Source organism: Heterodontus francisci, chromosome 2 (assembly GCF_036365525.1).
Source record: "Heterodontus francisci isolate sHetFra1 chromosome 2, sHetFra1.hap1, whole genome shotgun sequence".
In the NCBI taxonomy this organism is placed as follows: Eukaryota; Metazoa; Chordata; class Chondrichthyes; order Heterodontiformes; family Heterodontidae; genus Heterodontus; species Heterodontus francisci.
Window position 1 is genome coordinate 124861055 of NC_090372.1, and position 21166 is coordinate 124882220.

Below are 21166 nucleotides of genomic sequence, written 5' to 3' on the forward strand. Positions count from 1 at the left end.
GTCACTCAGAAGAGAAAGGCTAACGTAATGATGCATTTTACTGTCCAAAGCTGCACAGGGATGTGGTCGACTTCTGTAAGACATGTCACACGTCAGATAATTGGGAAGCCACAGCCTTCGATTAAGCCAGCCCCATTAATACCGATACCTACTTTTGACAAACTGTTTAATCAGGTTCTTGTGGATTGTGTTGGACCTTTACCCACAACTAAGTCAGGTCACAAGTATCTCCTGACAATCATGGATTTTTCCAGCCAATTTCCAGAGGCAATATCCTTGAAAAAGATGAGCGAAAGTTGTGATTGAGGGGTTAATTCAGTTTTTCACTCAGTATGGGCTGCCAAAAGAAATTCAGTCTGATCAGGGCTCAAATTTCATGTCAGGTGTATTTCAGGCGGTTGTTATGACCGAGGCGGGAGCAATGCACTTTCAATTCAGTCCCATCACTCCACAGGTCGCAGCATATTATTAAAGTTTTTCCACCCAACCGAAAAACAGCCAAATTAAACACTCTAGTAACCCCCAGAATAAAACCGACCAAACCAGGCATTTTTAGACAACAACAAATTAACTATTTATTAAAAACTAAGTCTTAAACACTATTAAGATAAACCTATGTCTAAAGTCCTTACAACTTCTTATGTTAACCTAATTCCCCATTCACGCACGTACACTCAAAAATCAATAGTTAACTGGTTTCTTTTTTTAAAAAATTATGATTTAAAAAATTAGCTGTTTCTTAAATATAAATAAATAACTGGGTTGTTAGTCTTTGTGGGTTATCTTCCTGATGGGTGAGGTATCCTCGTGGAAAAATAATCAAATGCCACTCGAAGTCTCAACATGAATTTGATGAAATTGTCCTTCAATAGACATTCGAAGCACTTCAGTTGCAGCAGGCATCACACAGTCCTTTCAATGATGAACACAGCAATAGGTCTACTTGAATTTTTTAAAATGGGAAGTCTTTTGGTAAAAACTTTACTGCAAATTCCAGAACATACAATCAGTCAAGAGAGAGTCAATCTTGAAGCAAAGACTCTTAGTTTGGAAGTAAAGAAATTGATTTTTTCTACCTCCAGCAATACAAATGGTCTCTTCAAAGAGTTTTTTCCTCCTTAGGCAATTAACATGGCCTGTAGCTCCTTGTAGAATTTCTGGACAAATTGACAACTCTTTCCTTCAGTAAGCATGCTTCACTGGTGTCTCTCTAAATTGCTTTTAGCTGGTTTTTACACACAGTTATATTGAAATATTATACCATGTGACCTCCTCACTCTCCTGCTGTCGGCTAGGTAACAAATGCAGCTCTGGCACACTGTTCTCAGAAATCTAACACTTCTCACTCTGTCTTAAAGGTACACTATTTTTAACAGAGTCTTAAAGGCACACTGTTTTAAACAGAGGAGAAAAAATACAGTTCTGAGACACCTCAGCCCTTGGCGACATGAAACGCCATTCTTAAAATGCTTTTAATCAAAATGCAAAAAAAATAGAAACGGGAAAAAACACTAACATTTGCCACATTCATGCACCATTCACTCTACTGATAATTTACAGCATTTTCTTTGTACCATCGCCATCCATATAACTTAACATGATTAAATTTGTGACAAAGCATCGGCGATAACATTGTTTTTCCCCGAAATATGTACGATTTTCAAATGATAAGGCTGCAACAACAAACTCCATCTAAATATTCCAGCATTTTGGTTTTTAAATTTTTCCACAAATGTTAATGGGTTATGGTCAGTGTATATTAGTGTTTCCTTATAGTCATGGTGGACATATACCTCGAAATGTTTCAGAGCCAGCAAAAGCCCTAATGTTTCTTTTTCCACAGTGGAATACCTTTTTTGATGGCAATTTAGTTTTCTTGGAAAGTACCCCACTGGCTTCTCTATGCCTGATTTGTTATCCTGCAATAGGACTGCACCAATCCCCAGGTCGCTAGCATCGATCGCTATTTTAAAGGGTTTAGCAAAATTTGGAGCAGGCAGCACTGGTTCATTAGTTAAGATTGCCATTAGCTTTTCAAAAGTTGCCTGGCCATACTACTTTGTTTTTCTTTTTTTGTAGCAAATCAGCTAATGGAGCAGCCACAGTACTAAAATTCCATACAAATTTCCTGTAAAAACCGGACATCCCTAAAAACCTCATTATTTCTCATTTCGATTTAGGGATAGGGAATTCTACTAAGGCTTGTACCTTTGCCGTTTTTGGCAATACTTGTCCTTGCCCCACTACGTGGCCGAGATAAGTTACCCTTGCTTTTCCAAATTTGCTTTTTTCCAGATTTATCACTAAGTCCACTGCTTGTAGCTTTCTTAAACAGAATTTCTAGCTGCTTTAAGTGTTCTTGCCAAGTGTTACTGTATGTTAGTACATCATCGAGATACACTACACAGTTGGGAACACTGACTACCACCTGATTCATTTATCTTTGAAAAGTGGCTGGGGCATTTTTTAACCCAAATGCCATCACCCGGCACTGATAAAGATCGTCAGGTGGTACAAAAGCTGATATCTCTTTGGCTTGAGGAGTCAAAGGAATTTGCCAGTATCCCTTTAATAAGTCAATCTTGGTAAGAAATTTAGCACTGCCCACTCTGTTGATGCAGTCTTCAAAATGCGGAATTGGGTAGGAGTCTGCCTTCGTTACTGAATAGACTTTTCTGTAGTCTATACAAAACCGGGTTGACCCGTTAGGTTTAGGTACTAGAACTATTGGTGAACTCCAGCTGCTTTGACTAGGTTCAATCAAGTTGTTTTCCAGCATGTAATGGATTTCTGTTTTTACATGGGCCTGTTTGTCTGGACTTAAGCGGTAATGATGTTGTTTTAAAGGAATAGATTCCCCTACATCCACATCATGTGTGGCTATGATTGTCCTGGCTTATCTCTAAAGACTCTGAAATGTTGTAAAAAGTCTGGTTAGGTCTTCACGTTGTTTTGCTTCTAAGTGCAAAAGCATGTTGTCCAATTTTCCTAGCCATTCTGTATTCACTAATCTGATAGTTGGAGGTTCAATCTAAGAATTGTCTAGACCTCCTTCTGTCTCATTCTTACCATCCTTTTCCTTCTCCACAGTCCCGATTACATGACATATCTGTACTGGCTTATACTCCTCCCTGCGATAATATTGCTTAAACATATTGATGTGATACAACTGGTTCTTCTTCCGGCGATCAGGGGTGTCAATCAAGTAATCTCCCTTATCCCCTCTTTTGATCACTATATGGGCCACTGAACCATGCTTTAATGGTTCCCCCTGTAATGGTAACAACACCAATACTTCATCCCCTGGTTGAAAATTGCATTTTTTTGCATTCTTGTTTGCCCATTTTTTCATATTAGCTTGGAATGCTTTAAGGTGTTCCTGACCCCTACAAAACTGCTTTACGTCCTTTGTAAGACCTGGCCAGTAATAATGTTGGCTTATACGCGATTTGGTCTTTCGAATTTTCCTATGGCCTTCAAAAGGAATGTCATGTGCTAACTGAGGTTTAGTGAGAGAGAGGAACTGAAGGAAATCAGTATTAGTGGAGAAATGGTGTTGGGGAAATTGATGGGATTGAAGGCCGATAAATCCCCAGGGCATCCCAGAGTACTTAAGGAAGTGGCCCTAGAAATAGTGGAGGCATTAGTGGTCATCTTCCAAGATTTTATAGACTCTGGAACAGTTCCTACAGATTGGAGGGTAGCTAATGTAACCCCACTATTTAAAAAAGGAGGTAGAGAGAAAGCAGGGAATTATAGACCAGTCAGCCTGACGTCAGTAGTGGGGAAAATTCTAGAGTCCATTATCAAAGATTTTATAGCAGAGCACTTAGAGAACAGTGGTAGAATCAGGCAGAGTCAGCATGGATTTACGAAAGGGAAATCATGCTTGACAAATCTACGAGAATTCTTCAAAGATGTAACTAGTAGAGTTGATGAGGGGGAGCCAGTGGATGTGGTTTATTTGGACTTTCAGAAGGCTTTCGACAAAGTCCTACATAAGAGATTAGCGTGTAAAATTAAAGCGCATGGGGGTAGTCTATTGCGCTGGATAGAAAATTGGTTGGCAGGCAGGAACAAAGAGTAGGGATAAATGGGTCTTTTTCCGAATGGCAGGCAGTGACTAGTGGGGTACCGCAGGGATTGGTGCTAGGACCCCAGATATTCACAATATATATTAATAATTTAGATGCGGGAACTAAATGTAATATCTCCAAATTTGCAGATGACACAAAACTGGGTAGGAGGGTGAGTTGTGAGAAGGATGCAAAGAGGCTTCAGGGTGATTTGGACAAGTTGAGTGAGTGGGCTAATGCATGGCAGATGCAGTATAATGTGGATAAATGTGAGGTTATCCACTTTGGTAGCAAAAACAGGAAGGCAGATTATTATTTGAATGGCTATAAATTGAGAGAGGGGAATATGCAGCGAGACCTGGGTGTTCTCGTATACCAGTTGCTGAAGGTAAGCATTGCAGGTGCAACAGGTGGTAAAAAAGGCAAATGGTATGTTGGCCTTCATAGCGAGAGGATTTGAGTACAGGAGCAGGGATGTCTTGCTGCAATTATACAGGGCCTTGGTGAGGCCACACCGAGAATATTGTGTGCAGTTTTGGTCTCCTTATCTGAGGAAGGATGTTCTTGCTACAGAGGGAGGCAGCGAAGGTTTACCAAACTGATTCCTGGGATGGCGGGACTGACGTATGAGGAGAGATTATGTTGGTTAGGATTATATTCGCTGGAGTTCAGAAGAGTGAGGGGGGATCTCATAGAAACCTATAAAATTCTAACAGGATTTGACAGGGTAGATGCAGGAAGGATGTTCTCGATGGTGGGGGAGTCCAGAACCAGGGGTCATAGTCTAAGGATACGGGGTAAACCTTTCAGGACTGAGATGAGGAGAAATTTCTTCACCCAGAGAGTGGTGAGCCTGTGGAATTCGCTACCACAGAAAGCAGTTGAGGCCAAAACATTGTATGTTTTCAAGAAGGAGTTAGATATAGCTCTTGGGTCTAAAGGGATCAAAGGATATGGGGAGAAAGCGGGAACAGGTTACTGAGTTGGATGATCAGCCACGATCATAATGAATGGAGGAGCAGGCTCGAAGGGTCGAATGGCCTACTCCTACTCCTATTTTCTATGTTTCTATGTTAACCTTAATAATCACTGGTGATATTTAGGTGATACCACTATCTGTTCAACAACTGTCTAGTCTTTGTCCGCGGGACTATGAGGCGGTCTCCATTTCAACCTCAAAACCCCGTTTGCCATATAATAGCCTTCTGGAACTCCTCTTGCCTCAGCTTCTGTCAGAGCCGTCTGTGCTATTCGGTATAACTCTGGATCAGCTTGCTGTGCTGCAATTATAGAAGATGTGTTAAACATCTCATTTGGATTATCTAAATCCCCAAATAAGGTTTCAGATACTTGGCTATCTGTTTGTGGTGTCACTTTTACCTCTGACAATGGATCCTGTTTAGCCATTGCTCAGGTGACTACACATGCAGGAAATATTCCTGGAACTTGTTTCTGTAATTGTTCCATTCCCCTAACTTCCCTTGGTTCCTCTGTAATTATAGGAGAAACTGATACTTTTGATCCAGCCAAATCATTTCCTAGGAGTAGATGAATTCGCTCTACTGGCAAATTGTGGACAACTCCTACAGCTACCATCCCAGATATTAAGTCACTCTCTAGGCATACTTTATATAAAAATACGGGTATATACTCCCCACCAATACCATTAACTAAAACTTTAGCTTTCAAGGAGCTCTCTGGTGGAAACGTTATATTTTTTCCCCAGCAAGAGGGTTTGGGTTGCTCCTGTATCCCTGGGTATAATGATAGGTTTTCCTGCCTCACTTAAAGGATATGGAGTTACTTTCCCCTTTGACAAAAATTCATTATAACTTTTGGATATCTTATTCTTAACCTCTACAATCAATTTAGTTTTGTATCTGGTTTTACAGCTGCTGTTAAAGCTGCTCTCCTCTCAATCAGAGTCTTTTCCTCTGCATTAGCTTTGCATACCCCAACAAGTCCGATGGGTTTATCTTGCAATTTCCAGCATTCTGAATGAAGATGACCCATTTTGTGGCAATGATAACACTTTGGCCTGTGAACCTCACTTCTACCCTCAGGACCTTCCTTTCTGGCTTGAGGCGGTGATCCTGGGGCATTCCCACTGTTAAGATAAGCCTATGTCTAAAGACCTTGTAACTTCTTATTTTAATCTAACTCCCCCATTCACACACATACACTCAAAAATCAACAGTTAACACTGAAAAAAGTGATGTTTTTAAAAATTAGCTGTTTCTTAAGAATAAATAAATAACAGGGTTGTTAGTCTTTGTGAGTTACGTTCCTGATGGGTGAGGTATCCTAGTGTAAAAATAATCAAATGCCGCTCGAAGTCTCCAAGTGGATTTGATGTAAAAATCCTTCAATAAATAGGCATTTGAAGCACTTCAGCTGCACCAGGCATCACACAGTTCTTTCAATGATGAGCACAGCAATAAGTCTACTTAAATTTTTTTAAATGGGCAGTCTTTTGGTAAAAACTTTACTTCAAATTCCAGAAAATACAGTCAAGAAAGAGTCAATCTTGAAGCAAAGACTGTTAGATTGGAAGTAAAGAAATTGAATTTTTCTACCTCCAGCAATACAAATGGTGTCTTCAAGGGTTTTTTCCTCCTTAGGCAATTAACACGGCCTGTAGCTCATTCTAAAATTTTTGCTGACAGCTCTTTCCTTCAGTAAGAATGCTTGGCTGGTGTCTCTCTAAACTGGTTGTAGCTGCTCTTACACACAGTTAAATTGAAACATTATACCATGTGACCTCCTCACTCTCTTGCTGTCGCGGAGGTAACAAATGCAGCTGTGGCACACTGTCCTCAGAAGTCTAACACTTCTCTCCCTGTCTTGAAGGTACACTGTTTTTAACAGTCTTAAAGGCACACTGTTTCAAACAGGGGAGAAAAAAATACAGTTCTGTGACAGTAGTAATTAATTTCTCCCATTACCCTCTGTTGGAGTTGTTTGAATTTAAGTTCTGTGACAAGGTCATGTTTAATTTGGGAGTGAAGCAGCTCAAGTTGTCTGTTTATCACCCACAGAGGTGGACAGAGAGAGAGAAGGGACAGAGAGGGGGACAGAGACAGAGAGAGGGGGGACAGAGAGAGGGGGGAACAGAGAGAGAAAGAGAGGGCAGAGAGAGAGAAAGGGGGAAGAGAGAGAGAGGGGCAGAGAGAGAGGGGGACAGATAGAGAGAAGGGGAGAGAGAGAGAAGGGGAGAGAGAGAGGGGGAAACAGAGAGGGGGGAACAGATGGGGGGACAGAGAGAGAGACACAGAGAGAGAGTGAGAGGGAGGGGGCAACAGAGAGGGGGGCAGAGAGAGAGAGCGGGGGGGGGGGAAAGGGGGACAGAGAGAGAGGGGGACAGAGAGAGAAAGGGGGCAGAGAGAGAAAAGGGAGGGCCAAGAGAGAAAGGGGGAAACAGAGAGGGGGACACAGAGTGCGAGGACGACACAGAGCGGGGGAGTGAAGCGGGGCGGGGGGTGGGGGGGGGTGGAACACAGGCAGAGAGAGAGAGATAGAGAGAGAAGAGGGAAAGAGAATGATCAAGATCACTGTTGACAGATGGACATCTATCTGGAATACTCTGCATCGCTACAACAAGTATGTGGGCAAACATGACTACTTGTGCAAGTAAAAAATGCTCGGTATCTCACTAAATCAGTTCCCAACATAGGGATGAGAAAGTTTGTCAATAAATTAATCTTCTCATTTAAAGCTTCTTCACAAAAATGCACATTTGTTGTTGTTTTGATTAATAGTAAGATACCTTTTTACTGCCTTAATCTTTCCGAAATTGTCTCACCGGTCCCTATGTAAGTCAAAAATTGTAATGTAGCCCCCCACATGAAAAGGTTGGACAACCCTATGCTAAAACATCTACCTGAGCAGCAGAGGAAAGCCATAACTGACATTTTGAGGGAGTATAAGCCAGTATGTGCAGATAAGCCAGGTCGTACTTCTCTGGCGATTGATGAGGTTGATGTAGGAGAAGCTAAACCAATTAAAACAAATCCCCTACAGACTCAATCCCAGTAAATTGGCCAAAGTCAGGGAGGACGTTCAGTACATGTTAAGTAATGACATAATTGTAACTGGTCAAAGTAGTTGAAATTCTCCTGCTGTTTTAGTACCAAGACCAGACGGCTCTCAAAGATTCTGTATAGATTATTGAAAGGTTAATGCAGTAACTAAGACAGACTCCTATCCGATCCCAAGGCTTGACGATTGTATTGATAGAGGAACTCGGCTTTTGTTGGTAAGATTGATTTACTTAAAGGATACCAGCGAGTACCCTTATCTGACCAAGTTTTTAAAAAATCTGCTCTTGTGACACTGGACGGTCTGTTCCAGTGTAAAGTCATGCCATTTAGAATGAAAAATGCACCAGCCACATTTCAAAGATTGATTGCCAAAGTGATTGCCAAATTGAGTAATTGTATTGTATACATCAATGACCTTTTGGTGCACAGCGACACATGGGGCTGGATTTTACCAACCCCCTGATGTTGGGTGTCATGGAGGAGGGGTCCGGAAGTGCCTCCGGGAGAGGCCTGCCACAGGCCTCAACACCAGAAAAGCCCGGCCCCATATTGCAGGTGGCGGCAAAGCCTTGTGGCAGCCCCCCCGCCACTCCACGGTGGCATTCAAATTTAAATATGTAAATGTATTTAAAGTAATGAATTAAATACTTCACCAATCCCGCTGTCGGTCCCGGTGCCATATTGGTGGCGGCAGCCAGCACTCCTGCGCCTTTGGATCTCCGTTCGGAGATCCGGGGCAGAACACAAGTGGGGAGGCGGGAGCAGGTAAGTTTTCAGGGCCACGGTGGGGGTCAGTGAGTCAAATGTTTTTGATTAGTCTTGGGAGTGGTGGGAAGGGGTAAAGTGCATAGTTTATGACATTTGGGAGCGAGGATGGTCAGGAGCACAAGGTAAGAGTTTTTTGGGGGGGAAGAAGGCAAGTAATAAATTTGATGGTCATTGGCAGGGAGAAGTATGACCTGGCTTATCTGCACATACTGGCTTATATGGGCTGGAAGCCCTTTAAAAATGGCGTCAGCACTTGCGCAGTTGTGCCTGGCGCCATTGCTGGGGACGGATCGCATGGCCCCTCCTGGGAGGGTGGGGGGGGGGCGCAGTCTGCCCCAGCCATGTAAATGAGCTGCCGTGTTTAATATTGTAGCGGCTCTGCGGAGTAAAGCCCGCGTATGCAGACCACCATGTTTGAAGCTCGCCACCAAGATCGGCCGCAAGCTTATAAAATGCAGCCTATGGAGTCATCATGTCTGCCATTTAAGAGCTCTGTTTGACAAGCTGCCCGTAAACTTGGCAAAGGGCAAGGTTTCCAAAGCCAAAGTCACTTATTTAGGACATATTGATGGTCAAGGTCAAGTATCAGCACAAGGCCAAGGTTCAGGCGATAATAAATTTTCCTAAACTCAAGACAAAGAAAGAAGTGTTACAGTTTCTAGGTATCTGTGTTCTACAAAAAAGTTGTCCCTAATTTGGTGACAGTTCCTGACTTGAAATTGAAACTAAAAGGGCTTCCAAATTTTGGGAAGTCAAACCCAGGTTAGACAAACAAGCAGTCCTGTGACGGAGAAAAAACAAGCAGTTTCTTTTTAAAAGGGACATGTGACTGGAGGTTTTAGTTTTAGTTTGCCGAGAAAACCCTACAGGGTGTTGTTAGAGAAAACGTAGTGTGTGTTTTGAAAAAATTATTTTGGGGAGTTCTGAAGGACTCTGCAATGAATGGAAAATCAGACAGATTGTTTTAAAGAGACAGGCTGAGAGCTTCAAGCTTCCAGAGAGTCAGACTACAAAGCAGCTGGTTGAAGGAGTTTGATTGCAGGTAAAGGAGCCTGGACTGAGGGATGACCACAGGTGAATGACTGACAGCAGTTGTCTTTGCTGACTGAAATGTTATCAGCTGAACCACACCATCAGGACGGTAGTGGGCAAGGCCAAGGTGGTTCGAGAAGCGACAAGACTGAACCGTTAAAGGGAAGATTGCATCGCTCGCTGTCGATGGGACTTCATTACTTCCGTATTTGCATCCTGGAAGATAGAACTTGTGGATCTACCCAAGGAAGATAAGGATTTTCTTGTACTGTGGGACTGGATCCCTTGTTGTTCAGTGGATCCATAAGGACTAACTTCATTGCATCTGCTAATTAACATGTAACCTTTAAGATATTTATATCGATCGTGATTTAACTGTTAGTTCATGTTTAATTTATGTTGGTTTTGGTTTGAGTGTTAAAGTAAAATTTATAAAAGTAAAATCTTGTCCAATTGGTTTTTGGTTTCCTAAATTGGGGTCAGTCGGTGGATTCGACTCTTTTGATTTCTTAGTGGTCTCCAAGAGGATCATGACAAAGGTGAGGGTGGAGGAAACAAGGCAGAGTGGTTTAAGAAGTCAAATTGCAATGGAGAAAAGAGACTGTGGGTTATCTTTGCATTCCAAGATGATCCTGGAATAGTCAACAGCTTTCGCAGAAGTGAGTAGGATCTGATAGTGCTGTATGTGGTCCAGCCAGATCTGGCGGTGAATGGTAAACCAGTTGTTCGTCATATCTGTTTAATCTGTGTTCCTTGGACTTAAGGCAGCGGAGATAAGGCCATACCCGGGCAGTAGCCCAGAACGGAACCAGAAGAGGGCAATCTTACCCAGCTGGATGATAGACATTTGAGGATGGTGTGACCAATCATATCAAAGTTTCCAGACAATTCGAAAAGATTCAGCAGGAAAAGCTTACCACAGTTACATAGAATGCAATTTGTGACTTTGATAAGGGCTGTTTTGGTTCTGCGGCAGGAGTGCAAATTGCATTGTAGGTTCATTACTGGACTGTGTACCCATTATTCCTTCAGTATTATTGATCTTCTAGCCATAGTCCCAAAGGAACCTCTCTCTTAGAAAGACACAGATGGTAATGTATAACTTGAGGTGTACCACTCAAGATTGCGGCAAGCCTCCATGAGGAACTACCACAGCTAGTATAGACATCTTTCTGCATCACACGCTAGCTGTCTAGTCCACTGAGCTAACTGACAGTAACGGTAAGAATAAGAGCCCATAGTTAGGGCTGTTTAAAAAAAAAAATTCTTTTGTTAATTTTCTAGTTATGTAAGGATTGTTGGATTGTTCTTTCGTATAAAGAGTATATTATCAACGTTTCTAACTGGCGTTGGAAGAGTTCCAAGATTGGAAATAACTAATTCAAATAAAATGCTTTGAAAATACTGTGTTTGTTTTCGCTTTGTCCCGTGCACCTTACAGCATGGACATGGCCCAGCTCTGTGTTTGGATTGCCGGCTTGGCGGGAATAAATGCTCGCGCATCCTCCCTGATGTGGCTTGCGGGTCAGCCGTAAGGAAGTGACGTTCAGAGCGTGCCGGAAGTCGATTGCTTCGATTACGGGCCGACGGTTTGAGGGGTTTGTGTGCGTTGGATCGGAGCGGCGAGCTGGGTAACCCCGGCTTTTTTTCCCTCATTTCTCGGCCTGAGAGAACGTGTTCAACATCAGTGTTAACGGGCGACAGATATCCAGAGGTTTGGGGGAGGGGCAGGAAGGACGGTTCAGCCGAACTGTGGTGTTATTTGTCGGGGAGGTTTGTGGCGCGCTTGGCAACACATTTAGATCGGCGCTCGGCCCTGTTGTGAGTTGCTGCACGGGTCCTGCTTTCGCTCCGGGCTATTTTAAATAGCTTCTTGTGAGTGGAAGCTACTACCAAAGGAGTAATGAGTGCCGCTGACTAGGCCTCTTTTCCTATCTCTTCTCTTTCCCCCCCCCCCCCCCCCCCTCAAAGCAAAAATTGACCGTCATGTATTTTCCATGTTTAGGTGTTTGAAATGTATCTGAGTGCGATCTAACTGAATTTTAAATAACTCGAATAAAAAGTGTCTTTTTAATTTTTTTGTAGATTTTATTTTGAAACATGAGTGCCGATGAAGTTGCCCAAGCTATCAAAGATGGAAATGATACAGCCAAGAGTGATACAGACCAAACACCTGCTAATGATTGTGGAAAAGAGATTGCAAAGAAAGATTCAAGTGAAGTCCAACATCATGATATCAGTTGTGAAAAAGGCATAGTCAAGAGCCCTGAAGGTCAAGTCCGAACTCAAGCCAATAGCGGGCAAGATAAAGTAAAGGATCATGCAGATCAAGCTGACAGTAGTGGGCAAGATGAAGAGGAGAGTGGCACAAATAAAATCCAATCTGGAGCTAACAGTGCTGAAAATGATATAGCTAAGGTTGCTGGGGACCAGGTCCATGTTCAAGAGAACAGTGGTGTGCATGATACAGGTGAAATTCAATCTCAAGTTAACAGTAGTGAAAAAGATGCAGATAAGAGTGAGACAGAACAAATTCATACTTTTGATGATGTACTAGATGAAACTCAGAGTGAGACAGACCAAGATAAAGATCAACCTACTAGTGGTGAACAAGATGATGCTCAGAGTGAGATAGGCCAAGTAGAAGATCAACCTACCAGTGGTGAACAAGATGATGCTCAGAGTGAGATAGGTCAAGTTGAAGATAAGCCTACCAGTGTTGATAAAGATGATGCTCAGAGTGAGAGGGGCCATGTTGAAGATCAGCCGACTAGTGGAGGACAAGATGAAGCTCAGAGTGAGATAGTCCAAGTTGAAGATCAGTCTAATAGAGGTGAACAAGAAGTTCAGAATGAGTCGGATCAAAATCAAGCTAACAGTGATGAAAAAGTTGAAGCTAAGAGTGGTAAAAGCCAAATACAACCTCATGCTAATGGTGGTAGAGCAGTAGCAGCTAAGACTGCTGTAGGCAAAGTCAAACCACAGCTAACTAGTGGAAGAGCTGGTGTGCTGACTGGAAAGAGATTCCCAACTTATATGGGGAAAAAGCGAAAGTTTGGTGTGAAAAATTCCAGAAAAATAGGTAAAGCCAGCACTGACTTATCGCAAGCTAAGAGTGCTCCAGGCCAAACTAAGTCGAAGAGTGTACTTGCCAAGCCCAAATCCCAAGCAAAGAGTGTTGAAAAAGGAAAGTTAAATGTTCAGGCGGCAGATAAAATTCAACCTCTGGCAACTGATGAGGACAAACCACCTTTGAATGCTGGAAAGACAAACCATGCAAGTGACACTATAAAAGCTGCAAATGTGTTGGCAGATGTGGTCAATAAAGACCAATTCCCAGCTAACAGAGATGTTGATGGGCCGCCTGCGAGTGGTGGGCCGCCTGCGAGTGGTGGGCCGCCTGCGAGTGGTGGGCCGCCTGCGAGTGGTGGGCCTCTTGCTAGTAAAGATAGCAAATCTGTGACTATGTTTTGGTGTGATGTAAGTATTTAAACTCTTGCAGAGAGGCTCCTTGACCTTTTGCTTTATACATTACTTATTTTTGATCTGATAAATCTGAGCTACCACAGATACAAATGTTACATGTCAGTGTTTATTGATAGACTTATTTATCAGCTGAAGTAGACAAGGCAGACAATTGTTCAGTGAATTATTTCACTTTTCAAAAAAGTTAATCTAAGATTGTATGCCTTGCTGTGTAATACTAAAGTGATTACAGTATTCTTTCCATACAGTAACTGCTAATTTAGTTTAGAGATACAGCACTGAAACAGGCCCTTCGGCCCACCGAGTCTGTGCTGACCATCAACCACCCATTTATACTAATACTACACTAATCCCATATTCCTACCACATCCCCACCTGTCCCTATATTTCCCTACCACCTATCTATACTAGGGGCAATTTATAATGGCCAATTTACCTACCAACCTGCAAGTCTTTTGGCTTGTGGGAGGAAACCGGAGCACCCGGAGAAAACCCACGCAGACACAGGGAGAACTTGCAAACTCCACACAGGAACCCGGGTCGCTGGAGCTGTGAGGCTGCGGTGCTAACCACTGCGCCACTGTGCAGCCCATAAATGTTTAGATTAATTTGGTTATATAGTATTGTCTTGACTTTCTGTTTTAAAATGTGTATTTAGCAATGCGGTTCTGTAAGTAGTATACTTCCTGCTTTGGTGGGGTTTAGTGGATAAATAAGTTCAGTTCAGGACAAATGAAGTTTTAATGTCAGTGGATAAAGTTTTTTTTAGTGGGGGGGGTGTAATCTCATATATAAATTATTTGAAGTAGGCAATTTTTGTAGCGATTGGGTCTGTTCTCATAAAGTAGGCTTTTACTGTCTCCTTTTCCTGTCTGCCACTTGTATTTTTTGTTTATATACAGATCTTAAGTGAGTATAAAAAATATAGATTTCATTCTCACTAAGATTCTAGAAAATTATAATCATATAAAGCTGTGGACTATTGCAACTTTCCCTTGTATTTCTCATCTAACCTCTGGCAAGTGCAATGCTTGGATATGTCTTGGTCTGATGTACATCAAGGAGGCCCAAAAGAAGAAAAAGAAAGAAGAAATCGGTTTTGAAGACACTTCAACTTTTTGCAACAGGAATTGATATTGTTACATTGAGCGTTTGCAGTCCCAAGAGGAACCCTTTTGTACTACTTGCTTTGATTTCCAGGAATTGTGAAAAGAGCAGTATAAGTATAATATTTCATGTTACGTTTCTTCAAAATGAATGGTACAAGGAGTAAAGGGTAAAAAAAAAAGTCTTTGTATTCTGAAACATGTGGACTCGACCACATAATTAGCAGTGAAATTGAATGAATGGGATTTAATCTGTCATTCACTGTCTGAGCATATTACGTTTGAGTCATTCTGTTTCAGCAATGAGTAGAACAATTTAAAGTACTGATGTAAGCAAATATCAAGTTTAATTTTGGTAAATTTTTCTTTAAAATGACTCCTGTCTAAAGAATAAAACCAGACCATCTTAGGCACAGTGCATGATGCTGTGTTAGGGGAAGGGGTTTGAAACATTGCATAGCTATAACAGGAAAATTTATTTTCTGTGGATTGCAACTGGACATCAGAATTTTGGGTAGAGAGCTATGTGTAAGTATCTTTATAGACTGAATATAATTGGGGTCAAATGTTTTGCATAATATGGTTTGTGAATAAAGTTGAAACTGTTAAACTCCGGAATGGTCCAACATTTCCTTTGATCAGATCTGCTAACTGCATAAACCAGACCTGTATGATTCAGTACAAACAGAAATGGAGGACAGGAAAAGACCAGCTGGCCCATTGAGCTTGTCCATGCTACCACAGAAAATGAGTCATGGTCAAAACTTCCCTTTAGCCTTTGTTTTAAAATAAACCTCAGAACATCTCTAAGCTTAATTTTAAAAAAGAGATAGTCTAAGTGAGTGATACCAAACCACCTTTGATTGAGGTACCCCTGCTCCACCTGTGGAGTGAAACTAGAATGAATCAGTTTTGTTTTGCCTTTGTTTCCCACTTTTTCTTATTTTTAGTTTAGCTTTGTTTATTTTCATAAATAATTTGATCTTTTGTCCCTTTAGCTAAACAATTTTTTAAACACTAACCTTTTCTCTTGAGCATCCTATTATCCACATTGGAGATTTGAGTAACTTTTTTTATCCCAGTGATGGTATAGTAGTTGATCTACTTCACTTGTAGAAGCTTTTAATATAATCTGGTGACATTTTTCATGCCTAAAGATTTAATTCTATATTTTTATTTATCATTTGAAATTTTAAAAAGTGCTCTTTTATTCTAGATTTGCAAAGTAGTTTGCACATCTGCTTTGAATCTCCAGATGCATTTCCTTGGCTTTAAACACAAAAAGGTAAGAACAATTTCAGTGGCTCTATAATTAAACACTTCCCTCTGTTAAAGTATACCGATAACTACTGTTGAAAGTCAGGAGTAAATATGCTGTTAGAAAGTAATGTTGGACACTTTCAAATACAGTGGAGCCTTGATTATCCTCGTAATTATCTGCTTGCTTGATTATTTCCATAATGTTCATGTGAGTTGATGGGAGAGTAGCTAAAGTCAGTGTGGGTCTGAGGACTAGTGGCAGTTGGGGTTGCTAGTAAATTTGCTAAAAATAGAATCTCTTCCAGGTACAGGAAAAACAATCATACATTGAAATGGATGAAATTAAATTGATTGATAGCAAATATCTCATTCTGGGTTATCAGATTAAATCATTTAGTCACCTTATTTTGAGGATCTTCATTTATTATTCTAAATAAACTGTACAGTACTGGAGTATTTTTAACTATGTGCGTGAACAGAAAGCAAACATTTCCAGTTATGACCAAGGAGGGATGACCAGCTAGGGCTGCCAGCATTTGGTTGTATAGCTGTTATCAAAAATATGGTGCTCAGGACTCTCATCTAGCAATAAATTTTCCTCTGTTTATGGGCATAATTGAGGTTTCATTGTACTTGGTGTACTGTACACTTCTAGAAATTAAATAGTTCTTGAATTTTCTTCCAGTTCACATTGATAGTTTAAATGGATTAACTGAATTCATTCTGAATGCATTCCTCCAGTTTGTTTTCCTAGATTTGTTGCATATCCTTACTTTAGGAATTTTTAGGACCTTGGTTTTTTTTAAGTCTTTATAATTTTCTGAGACCAAGATGCTTAATACTGTAAGTATAAAAGTATGTGATTTCAGAGAACTACTGAGAATTTTTTTTTTTAGAAGTCTGTGATGCAAAGCTGTTTGACTAAAATTAACATCCAGAAGAAAATAATCATTAGTGTTATTCCTAAGCGGCTGCTATTGCTTGATATCGCAAACATAGACTTGTATGTGAGCTTACAGCCTGTGCAAAAGGAATCTGCAGTCTGAGACACATTCAGTTGCTTAGTAAGTCAGGATCAATAAAATAACTTGAAAATAATTAATTATTTTGGGCTTTACTGTATATTGAAGTTGGGAAGAGTTTTTGTTTAGAATAAAACATTAAACACTTGGAAATATCTTAGGTTTGAGAATTCAGTCTCCCCATTTTATAGAATTGCTAGATTGATGACTCTCACCTCTTTATGGTATGAGTTTAAAGGGTATACTGCACTTTCCAATTTTATACCTTCGAGCTGATTTAAAAACTGAGAATAACTACACCGCACTTTACTGAAATTTCTTTGTAGTTGAGATTTTTGTTGCTTACAACAGCACTGTAACAATGTTAGGAGCATTATATTTCACATGTTGTAGGCATGTGCATGCCTATGGCAGAGTTAGTGCACCTGTTTCCATTACAGCAAAGCACATATCTCATAGAATTTAGTAGAACCTACATTCATCCCCTAAATCAAATGAGTTATGGTATTATAATTCCAGATTGTTTGCAGCTAAATTATCGGACTGATGGGGCTAAACTTTTGCCGTAATTATGGCTGTCAGTATTACATTTTAAAATTGGTGCGTTAATCACCATTGGCTAGTTAACTCAAGGCAAGTCGTGACTCTCCACAAATGATGCAGAAAACTGTTTTGAACAGGAGTGTATTGCTATATAGGTCAACGTTTTTATTTCCCAGGAATCTATCAAAGCAATCACCGAGTGACTGTCACTCAGCACTGCATTCAAACACTGAAATGTTGCTAATTTGCACAAAGCGGTTAAATCTCATTGAATTATTGAATGAATACATTTCATAATTTATTTCTTGGGAGTATATTTCAAGACTATAATTAACCTTCAAGTTAAGATGATTGTAAATCATTCCTTTTATTCATTCTTTAACATGATAATGAATGGCAGCTTTGTAAAGTATTTGACTTTAGCCACCAAAATATCTTTTGGTGCACTCGATTGATCATGAAAAATGGCCATTTCATTGAAGTGTGTACTAGTAGGCAGACTATTTATTTCACTTCTTAAATTTAGAGGTTTGAAGATATTGCACCTCGGTTTCCAAAAAGCAACAGGGACACCCAAATTTAAATCCCATTCCTGACATACTCACTCAGGCTCCCATACACATCATATTTTCCTCCAGTCTTCGTTGAATTCTCAGCGGAAGGAGTAAGAGCCTGCTGAGTTATCTGCCTGCATCCTTGATATGCCTTTTAGTCGGTTGATCAAGGAGCAGTGATAGAGGCATTTGTGAAGATCTTCATGGGTAGACCATCCTTTCCAACAGCGGAGCACATTATGGACTTGTAGGAAGGGAGAGAAGAGGAGGAGCGACCTGACTGACTTCTTTTAATAGAAGGCTGGATTTTCATTGCACCTGTTTCAGCAACCCTAATTATTAATGGCCATATCAGAAGGTGACCAGGGTTGCTGAGCTACATAACATACTCTGCTGAACTCCGAATTTTTTTGCATCTATAATCTCATTCTAGAGGCTGAATAAAATGTAGAAGACTGTTAAAATCTGTCGTACATCTTGATAGACTGAAGCTTTCCTCTGGAAAATTAGTTTATTAGGGCTTACAAATAAGTGCATATGGGCTAGGTATTTAATTGTTGCATTGGTAATTACTATTGCTTTTATGCATGAATTTGTTAGTTACTGCAGAAAACTATTGGTTTTTTTTAAAGGTTTAAACCAGTTTCACACCAGTGTGAAATCCACGGCACAAGCAGATGTATAAGTTTTATTTTAAGTGCATTCAAACAAATTTTTAAGATAATCATAGTTCCAACTCTCAGTTTTATTCCAAAACAACTGCGAACATGGGCTTATTTTTCCCATCAAATTGGTTGTATCCTGTAGAACCCTAAACCCCTCTTCCAGGGGCGGGGGGCACCCCTTTGAAGTTAACTTTGGCCTTTATTTGCCAGTGCAATACAATTACAAAAAGGTTGATAGTTTTCTCCTCTGAGGGGTATAGTGTTCTCAAAGAAAAGAATTCTGCAAGTTGTTAAAACAACTATGAAAAATGAAATTCAGTCTACGAAATAAAAATGCAATCCATGTCTTGGTGATGCTTTTTTTGTGAATTTCTCTTCAGAAAGCAGATTATGTCATGCCCAGTCGGTAAGACCTCTATAGTGCACTATGAATCTATCCAGTTCAGGGTTAGTAGGCATTTATTTCCCTTTGTGGACCTATTCGGGACAGGCACCTGAAGGAAATATCCACATCCTAAGGCATACCAAAAGTAATATTTTGAGCATGTGAAGTTGAAACTGATATGGGAGCTTTACTTTTGAGTTTAAGTACTAACCCTTTCTGACCCTATATAACTATTTTGGGAAATATAAGCTGCTGAGTAAGAAATGGTAGAATCTGAAAGGAACTCCGTAAGCCCTACAACATAATTGACATATCTGTTTTTGTCACCATCATGTTTGTGCAAATCAATTCTTGTCATGAGGGACATCAAGAACAAAAGTAGGCCAGTCAGCCTTTCAGACCTGTTGGGTCAATTAGATTATGGCTGACCTGCACCTCAACTCCATTTTCCTGCCTTTGCTTCATATCCCTTGATGCCCTTACCTAACAAAAATCTATCTATCTTGGTCTTGAAAGCTCGAATTATCCTAGTGTTTTTTGGACTAGAGATCCAATTTTCTGCTCCCGGTTGTGTAGAAAAAGTGCCTCCTAATTTCACTTCTGAATGACCTAATTTTAACTTTAAGATTGTCACGGTGTTCTTGATTTCCCCCACCAGAGGAAATAACTATCTATCCTATCAAATCCTTTTCAATGTTTTAAGCAACTCAATTGGATTACCCCTCAATCTTCCTTACTCAAAGGAAGACAAGCCAGGTTTACGCAAACTGACTTCATTATTTAGCTCTTTAAGCACTAGTGTCATTCTAGTGAATCTGCTGCACTTCCTCCAAGGCCAATATATCCTTTCTGAGATTTGGTGCCCAGAATTTAACACAGTACTCCAGATCGAGTCTGATCAAGGCTTTATACAGCTAAAGTATTAGTGTCTCACTTCTGTTACAGTCCACTTGAGATAAAGACCAATATTTCATTAACCTTTTTGAGTGCCTTTTGTATCTGTCTATTGGGTTTTAATTTATGTACTTGGGCTTCCAAATCTCTCTGCTCTTCCTGTAGTTATCTTTCTTGGGCACAAAGCGGATGGCCTCGCATTTGACAACATTAAACTCCAATTGCCATAGTTTTGCCCACTCGCTTAATCTGTCTATGCTTCTTTGCAGTACTTACTGTCTCTACTAACTTAATGTCGTCTGAAAACTTGAATATACAACTCTACTTCATCCAAGTCATTAATAAATATTGTAACAGGTTGAACCTCTGGAACTCGACTTGACACAACCAACAAACCCAAGTCAAAAGGCTAGCTTCAATTCCTTTTTTCTAATGACCTATCTGGAATCTTACCAAATGTCTACTGGAAGCCCATGTAGATAAAATCCATAGGCACTCACTTATCCGCCTTATTAGTGACCTCCTCAAAAACATAGTATCTTATTTTCCCTATGCAGAAGTTTGAGAGTACTCAACAAACAAACATTATTTTGCAAGAAAAACAGAAAATGCTGGAAATCCTCAGCAGGTCACGCAGCATCTGTGGAGAGGGAAACTGAGTTAACGTTTGAGGTTTGATGACGTTGGGTCATCGACCTGAAATGTTAACTCTGTTTCTCTAGCCACAGATGCTGTCTGACCTAGCTTTTTCTGTTTGTTTCAGATTTCCAGCATCCACAATATTTTGCTTAAATGTTATTTTGCTTTCATTAATAACACTAAGTGATGTTTAACCATTGTAAAAGCTTAATTAGCTTCCTAATTTATGTTTCTGCCTTGCCATAAATTTTAGTGAAATCCATATGGTAGATGATTCTAACTCCTCATCACCATAACAAAGGCAGAAGGTGCTTATGTTCCAGAAGCACATACTTTGTGATGTCTTTTGATATGGACATTGTCCACAAGCTTTGTCGGAGGCAACCAGGCTTTAACAGTGGAAGAACTATTTGTTATAATGGAAATTGGTGGAACCTGCAAGATTTACATTGTTGGCTGAACTGTTCAAATTGATAGCACTAATGAAAATGAAATTAAATTCTTCCAACTTAATTAACTTTGCAATAATATCAGATAATAAAGTGTCTTAATTTTCTTCATGAAGTTGTTTTTAAAGATTTGTTCCTGTGAGGAAGTAGAGGTTATGTAACTCTGTAAACCAATGCATAGATAATACACGTTCAATAATTTATTTTAAAAAATCTTGTACTAAGAAACTGAGATTTCCATGAAAAT

General features: G+C 40.3%; 1 protein-coding gene across 2 annotated transcripts in view; it reads left to right on the forward strand.

The window, feature by feature from the left end:
- Window positions 1-11465: 11465 nt before the first annotated feature.
- The window catches only part of LOC137346645 (uncharacterized), a 102255-nt gene continuing 92554 nt past the window's right edge, over window positions 11466-21166 (forward strand). Inside the window, exons 1-3 of one of the 2 annotated variants that reach the window (XM_068010288.1) lie at window positions 11466-11547; window positions 12002-13396; window positions 15725-15793. In XM_068010288.1, coding sequence (XP_067866389.1) covers window positions 12017-13396; window positions 15725-15793 — 1449 coding nt within the window. In that variant the 5' untranslated portion in view covers window positions 11466-11547; window positions 12002-12016. Of the gene's footprint in view, window positions 11690-12001; window positions 13397-15724; window positions 15794-21166 lie in introns of both variants that reach the window. The other variant, XM_068010278.1, reaches the window with a different exon arrangement.